The following is an 8,468-nucleotide window of genomic DNA, read 5'->3' on the forward strand; positions in this document are numbered from 1 at the left end:
AAAAAAAGAGAGAGAGAAAGACATCATCTACTATCTCAAATTTTTTCATACACTGTGAGTCACATGCAATAAAAAATAGGCACATAAGAAGTTAATGTGATCACTGAAAACCAAAACAAGTAACAGGCCCCAGAAAAAAACTACTGGATTCTAAACAATGTTTAGCATATGTAAGGACATAACAGAGTAGGCTGGGAATTGCAGCAGAGAAATATAAGGATCAAATACAAATTCCAGACTGGAAAAAATATAGTTCCTAAGATAAGGAATCAAAAGATGAACACAGAGCATTCTAAATAATACCTGAAGAGAAAAATTAATGAACTAAAACACAGGCCAGAAGCAAACAGCCAGAATAAACCATAGACATAAAACTGAACATTAAGCAAAAGAATAAAACATAAAAAATACAATGAAAAGACCTTAAGTAACTGGAGTTCTGGAAGAGAACGAAGAAAAAGCAGTATTTGAAGACAAAATGAATATTTACGAAAGAACAGATAGTGGGCTGGATTTCAACTCTGAAGATCTAAGCAGAGTAAGTTTTTTTTTCTTTTTGAGACAGGGTTTCACTATGCAGTTCAGGCTGGCCTTGAACTCACTTGTAGCCCAGTTTGCCTCAAACTCACAATGATCCTCCTGCCTCAGTCTCCCGAGTACTGGGATGTGTGCCACCATGCCTGGCTTGAGGTGGTATGTTACATGGCAATCAGTAACCAGAAAAATAATGTAAAAGAATGAACAAAGAATTAATAACTCAAGAAGTTAGTAAGAGGTCCATAGAATAAACCCCAAAGAAACACATTAAGTGTGCCAAAGCAAAAGAAAAATTACTAAAGACAAATCAGAAATTTAAAGGAAAAAAAAAAAAAAAAAAGAAATTAATGGAATGAGAAAACAGATGACAGCACCGCCAAGTAAATCTCAGAGATGTCTTTGGCTGAGGAGGAAGAAAAACAACGGAAGAAGGGAGGCCAACAGTTATTTCATCAAATCAAGAAAAAAGGGTAGATATAAGACAAAATAAGGGAAAGCAGAGCAACTATAAATTGAGTAGAAAGGACTTGTGTTTAAGTTTATTCAATACATTCAAAACACAAAGGAATAAAGAAAAGTTCCAAATTTTTTCAGGTTCATGTTTATCAAAAGTTGTAAAGGACAGCTCAGGGACCCACTCCAACCTATGGGCCAGTCTCAGTGATGAGGTCTATGGAGAAAAAGGCTAAATAAAACATTAGCAAATAGAACCCATTAGCATATTACCATCACACTACAATACCATGACCAAGTGCACTCTTTGCAGAGACAGAGTAATTCACCACATCAACAGATCAAAGTAAAATCATACAATTTCCAAAGGCTTTGAAATTCAGTTTGACAGAATTTCACATTCACTCATAAGAAAAACCTGAAATATAGTACAAGTAAATGGCTATTTCCTGAACAAAATGTAAAAAAAAAAAAAAAATCTCAAGTCAAGAGGCATTACTACACTTAATGAAAATATATTAAAAGTATTTTCATTTACATCAGGGGTTACTTTAAAATTAAATTTTTTGAGGAAGTATCACAATTAGAAAAGAAAAAGAAGTATAGAAACTAGAAACATTAATTACAGATAATGTGCAAATTCTCAAGAAATTATGAGTTAAATGAAAAAAACAAGAGGTAACTGTGTCTACACACAATACACTTTGTGTATACAAAGTTGTGTATAAAGCCGGGCGTGGTGGCGAACATCTGTAATCCCAGCACTCGGGAGGTTGAGGCAACAGGATTGTTGTGAGTTCAGGACCAGGCTGGGCTACAAAGTGCTACAAAGGCCAACCTGAACTGCACAAAGAGACCCTGTCTCAAAAAGACAAATAAAACAAAACAAAACAAAGCAAAGTTGTGTATACACAATAAAAAGTAATTGTGGAATTAATATAATAAAAGTTAAAAGGTATACTGGAAGGAAAGATGTTATTCACAAAGGTAACAGAAAAGAAAATAACCAAGAATAAACAAACAAAAAAGAATGTTTGAAATCTGTATTAAGAAAAATTCAAAATGCTCTGGCTGAGGCACATAAAAGATGGTTACATGACATGAAAAGACAAAACTTACTCTAAACTTGTTCTGGTTTAGAAAGAATATTGTATAAACTATTTTAGTGCTCGCTTTGGCAGCACATATACTAAAACTATTTTATAAATATGGCAAGATTTGTTTTAATTTAGACAAATTAATTATCTTTTGGAAGCAGAAAACCTGATTGTGAAATTCACATAAAAATAAAGTTTAAGAATACCTAGGATGATTCTGAAACTATGGGTTACTCAGTTCTACTGGACGGTAAGACACATTACAATATTAGAGCTTTTGTAAGACAGTGTGGGCTAGTGCATGTACAATGGTGCAGAGGTCCAAAGAGAGACAAAGCTTCCAAAGTCAAGGAGACAAGGGGTAGAAACGAAAGGGGGCTGTTCCCAGAGGTGTAGAAAGGTGAGGAGATATTTTCAGTTGTTCTATGAGGTACAGAGAATAGCTGAAGAATAAGCTCACTAACTTGCAGTAATGCCCCACACCATGGTAGTTTTAAGAAAACTCACTTCTGTCAGGATGACATCATCATCCAGGTCCTCTTCATGCTGCTCGGGCACTGGGGTGACCAGCATTGGAATCCCTTCCTCATCGGAGGAATCAGATATGGTGATGGGCCCATCTCTGAGACTGATCCAGTCTACAGGAAGGCACAGAACAAAGTTACTGGGAGACTGGCACAACCAGTCATTCCTTTAATTCTACCTTAGCCTAGAAAGAGTTAAGCCTAATGCCAAGTTCATGGCTGCTGGGTATGCTACCTTACCTGCTGAAAGCAAACCACACGTTAGTCACACGTTTCCTTGGTGATTTTTTTATTTTCTTCCAACAGGCTTCGTAAGTTACCTTGACTGGCCTCAAACTTCATATCCTCTTCCCTCAGTTTCTTGAGAAGCTGAGATTACATGGTTGTGCCCAGACACCATATTCTGGGAAATCTGGCACTTATGCTCAGGTTTATCAATTCTTTAAAGTATTAAATTGGAAGCTGGGCATGGTAGTGTACACCTGTAATCCTAGCACTAGGGAGGCTGAGGCAGTCTGAGGGCAGCCTAGGCTACATAGCGAGTTCAGGGCCACCCTTTGGAACTCAAAAAACAAAAGTAAATAAACGTAATACTAGGTTGGAGTATTCCACTGATAAAATCTTTACTGCCCCTTTCTTTAAAATTCATTTATGGCCTCCTACCCATTTCTACTCCTCCTAGGAATAAAATAATATTTTATTTAAACTGGCAGGTCAGAGAAAGTTATCACCCCTAAACGGTAAAATTTCACTGCTAAGACAAACTTTAAGGATCATTCAAGCAAACATATTCCAATGTTTTAGTCAAGCACTCGTGTAGCATCTGTGTCAGAAAGCAATTTAACTTTCCTAGTTTCTTCAGTTAAATTAACCACTTACATGTTCTAGATTTCTACTATCTTTTATCTGTTTGAAGATAGATTTTTAAACATTTGTACTTTTTGTCTGCTTCTATGGGACTATTAAAGGTCAAAACAGGCAAAAAAGAGAAAACCCACTGAGGGTCCATACGGAAAGTATAGCCGCAGCAGCAAGAAGAAAAAAAGTATCCATTACACAGTTTTGGAAAGTCTTCCAATGAAGTCGGTGGTATTTTTCTTAAGTTTAATGTCTCATATATTTTTTGGTGCTCTTCAATTTGAAAAGCAATCAAAAATCAACGATTTCATTTTGTTCCTGTAGGAAGGCTTCAGTGGTGGCAGGGAAAGCAGAGTAAAACAGGCATCTACAGGATCTCAGGCAGGCTGCATGTGTTTCAATTTTACCTCCACCACACACTGACTGTTGGTGGTACCTGCCCACTTAAGTATCCATTTGCTCAACATTAAAAAAGGTGAACAATGGTGCCTATTTCAAGTAATCGTAAGGATCAGTTGAGAAGAATCACATAAAATGCTTGATTATAGTGCCTGACACACAGTAAAGTTGCCTAACTTAAAGTCCAATGGTCTTTCACTATGCCAAGGCTAATTTTCACAGCAGACCAACAAATACAGCAACTAAATAAACTGAGGGGGGCTGGGGATTTAGCTCAGCGGCAAAAGCGCCTGCCTGGCAAGCGCAAGGTCATGAGTTCGGTTCCTGATACCGGAGAAAAACCGAGAAAAACCAAAAAAACAAAAAAAATAAATAAAAATAAATAAACTGAGGGGCTGATAAGCACACAGGGAAGAATTCCCAGTTAAACCTGGCAAAATGTGTGCTTAATCACTACCATCTCCTGAAATCCGGCTAACATGACAGCAAACAAACTTACCCTTAAGTACAAAAAAGAACAGGAAAGGAGATTCTACTAGGGAAGGGACTTCAAGAAAATTCTGGAAAATAGCAGATTTATAGGCAGCAAGTAGAGAAAATGCCAACCAGAAGACTCCATGGAGACTCCAACATGCTGCAGAACCAGAGAAAAGCTCAGAAATCTGTGGTATAGGATACTACTCAGGACAGTAGTGGGAGGGATTCAAAGTCTTTGATCTCTCTGTAAGTAAAGTTGTTTCCAAACTTTTATCCATACAACCATGGACAAGTCACAGCCTTTCAGGCAAATGACCAAGACCAGACTAGGTGTAGCTCTCTGTTTTGTTTTCGGATTTTGAGGCAGGTCTCACCACGTAGTTCAGGCTGGCCTTGAACTCACTGAGTCCACATTGGCCAGGAACTCACAGAGCTTCTTCTACCTCAGTGTCCTGAGTGCTAGAATTGTAAGTGTGCTCCACTATGCCTGGCATCTTTGTATTTACACTTCATGGAAGTCCATTTAGTTTCTTGAATGTGTAGATTAACATTCTCTATTTTAGGAAATCTTCAGCCACTGCTTCCTCAAACCTTTTTTGTGCTCTTTGTCCTTTCCTCTCCTGGGATTTTCATGACACATCTGTTAGTAAGCTGGATGGTATCCCAAAGGTCTGTTTGATGATTCATTGTCATTAAGCTTCCCTTTAATTTTTTTGTTTTGGTTTTGAAGCATAGTCTTGCTAAGAAGTTCAGGCTGAACCTCATTACGAACTCACTATGTATCTCAGGCTGGCCTTAAACTTGCAGTGATCCCCCTGCTTCAGCTTCCTGAGTGCTGGGATTACAGTTGTGTGCCACCCACGCTGGGCCCACATTCAATTTTAGTGGATAAAATGTATCACTAAATGGTTGTGACAGAGACCACTTGGCCTACAAGGCTAGTACTACTTAGTCCTTTAAAGTCTGCTGAGATCTGACTTCTAAACTCCCAGCTTTACCTCTCATCTAATACATGCATTTTAGGTCATAAATTTTCTTTAAAATATGGTGTTACATATATGTGGAAAGCTTTGGTAGATTATATTTTCATTATTATGCAATGAAAAATATTTTCTAATTTTCACTGCAATTTCACCTGTAACGGGTTATTCTGCAGTCTATTACTATTTTCCACACATACAGAAATTTTCTAGTAATATTTATATAAATGATTTATGGCTCAATTCTGATGTGGTTAGAAAATATAATCTGGGGGCTGGGGATTTAGCTCAGCGGCAAAAGCGCCTGCCTGGCAAGCGCAAGGTCGTGAGTTCGGTTCCCGGTACCGGAGAAAAACAAAAAAAAAACAAACAAAAAAAAAAGAAAATATAATCTGTATAATCTCAATCCCCTAATTTTAAAAATCACTTGTTTGTTTTCAGAAGAGGGGTCACTATACTGGTCAGACAGGCCTTGAACTCATGATCCTTCTGCCCTAAAACTTAAAACTTGTTACGTGCCTCCAAATATGGCCAATTTGGTCAATGCAATGGGTAGAGTATTTTGTGTGTCTATTTTGTCAAATTAATTGATCATGTTCTTCTAACCTTCTATATTCACAACTATGTGTGTGCATATTCTCTCAGTTATTACAAGAAATGTGTTAAAGTCTACCATTATGATTGTTGATTTGTCCAATTCTCCTTTTAGTTCTGTCTATGTTTGCTTTGTAATATGTTACTAAGTATACAAGGATTAGAATTTATCTTCTCACAGCTGTGACTCTTAGGAGCTCTTTCTTCATACTTCTGACTGGAGTTACTATTTTATCTGGTATTATACAGATACACTAGCTCCTTTTTGGGCTATTTGCATTTTGTCTTTTTTGTACCTGAATTTTCAAACTTTATTTTCATTTTAAGGCCTATTTCCACTGGGTATAGAACTTTAGGTAGAATTTTATTGAGCAATTAATTTTTTTTTGTTTGTTTGTTTTCTTGAGACAGGGTCTCACTATATAGTGCACGATGGCCTTGAACTTGATTACGTAGCCCTGGATAGCCTCACAACAATCCTCCTGCCTCAGCCTCCCAAGTGCTGGTATTATAGGAATGGACTACCACGCCCGGCTTTTACTGAGCAATTAAAAAGGATTTAAAAACGGATACATGCATCAACAGAAATGAATCTCAAAAAATTATGTTTGGAAAAAGAACTCTGATACAAAGAACATGTATCACATGATTCTAAGGCAGGAGATGAGGGCATGGCAGAGCAACTGGGCAAGAGCGTATGACCTGTCAGTTATGGAGATTCAGGACATGTGCAGTATGGCTTCCAAGCCCTGGACCTGACACCAATCAGAGAATGTTGGCTTCAATTTTTCTGGCACAGGTCAAGCAGGTTTTTAATACAACAGCCTAGATCTGACATCAGAGTGGGGGTATAAACACAGCAGCCTTCTTTCTCAGTGGCCTACTCTGCATGTAGAGCATATTTTCTTTCCTACTTTAATTGGCCTGCACTCACTCTGTGGAGCATCTCTTTTTAAATCACTTCTTGCTTGTTCTCTTACCTTTAATACTTTTAATAAATGTAAAACTTCGCTGCTTCATTTCCTGTCCAATTCTTTGTTCAGGAGACTGAATCTAGAAAGGACCCCTGAGGAGACCACCACAGCGCCCCTGCTAATAATCCCACTTATATGAAGCTGAACAGTAATAAACAACAGATTAGTGGTCTCCTTGACAAGAAATGGGGTAAGGAGTGACTGTAAAGAGGTACAAAGGAGTCTTCTGAGTATTATCATGACTGAAGTGGGGAATTCATTTGCGCAAACTCAATGAACTATATACTTAAAAAAAAGATGTTGGTATGCTGAAATTAATTCAGCTAATAAAAAATAAAACAATATGCCTGAAAAAAATCTGCATCGTGAGTGCAGAGTACATACCCTTCTCTCACAGAAAATACACTTCCAAAATTAGTAATTTCCCACAAGGAGTTAGCTGTTCCATTTATTTATTTATTTATTTATTTATTTATTTATCCTTTTTCAGACAGGATTTCACTATGCAGTTCATGCTGGCCTTGAACTCATGTTGTATTCCAGGTTGTTCTCGAATTCACAGTGATCCTCCTGCCTCACCCTCCTGAGTGCTGGGATTACAGGCATGTGCTACCATACCCAGCAGCCTTAATAGTTAATTTTAAGTTTTCTGAATGTTAAATACAGCTTATTCTGCTGGAAAAAATAATCTTCATTAATACAAAATATTAACAGAAGGAAACAAGACCAGTTTGTGGATTCTGTAGTTTTAAGAAATGAGTACATCAGCTGGGTGTGGTAGCACAAGGCTGTAATCCCAGCATTAAGGAGGCTGAGTCAAGAGGAACGCAAGTTTAAGGCCGGCCTGGGCTACATAATGAGTTCAAGGCCACCTTGGACTAAACAGAAAGGCCCTGTCACAAAAAAAGAAAGAAAAGAAAAATGAATATATTAAGAAGTTTTGGGCCAGGGATATAGCTCATTGGCACAAGCGCCTGCCTGGCAAGCGCAAGGTCTTGAGTTCAATTTCCGGTACCAAAAAAAAAAAACATAAAAAAGAATTTTTTCCCTGTTCATCAGTATGATTTTTTTCTCTTTAAGCTCAAGTGTAGGGGATATAGCTCAGCAGCATAAGTGCTTGCCTAACAAGCCTGAGGTTATGAGTTTGACTCCCTGTACCAAAAAAAAAAAAAAAAAAAAGCTCAAGTGTAAATGTGAATTAGGATTTTTGCAGGAAATTTCATATATACTTAGGAGTGTTAAAGAAATGCATTTTCCCTATGGGAATCAAGGATTTTGCCAAAATTTTAAATATTGTACAACAAACAAATAAAAATAATGCCCTAAAATTGTCCATAAGGCTAATCTAGTATCTTCTGGAAAAAAAAGAAGTTAAGGGCAGAATAAGGGCAGTAATTTTTAGCAGCACCTAACTACACATTTAGCAGGCTTAGGCGTGCTCCTGCACAATCACCATTCCATCAAGTGCAGAACTGACACTCTTTCACAGCCCTACATTTTTAGTCCAATGACTACACATTCACATCTTATTTTCTAGCTAGTTAATCTATTGTTTTTTTTTTTTTTTTTTTTTTT

The 8,468-nt window shown here is 37.4% G+C and overlaps 1 protein-coding gene across 1 annotated transcript in view; it reads right to left on the bottom strand.

Annotated features, from left to right (window-relative positions):
• Positions 1 to 8,468, bottom strand: part of Rnf216 (ring finger protein 216) — a gene marked incomplete in the record, with an annotated part of 154,686 nt that overhangs the window by 124,837 nt on the left and 21,381 nt on the right. The window contains 1 exon segment of the mRNA XM_013521126.1: positions 2,595 to 2,725. Coding sequence (XP_013376580.1) covers positions 2,595 to 2,725 — 131 coding nt within the window.

This window comes from Chinchilla lanigera, unplaced genomic scaffold (genome assembly GCF_000276665.1).
Source record: "Chinchilla lanigera isolate Chin_1 unplaced genomic scaffold, ChiLan1.0 scaffold00059, whole genome shotgun sequence".
NCBI classification, from domain to species: Eukaryota; Metazoa; Chordata; class Mammalia; order Rodentia; family Chinchillidae; genus Chinchilla; species Chinchilla lanigera.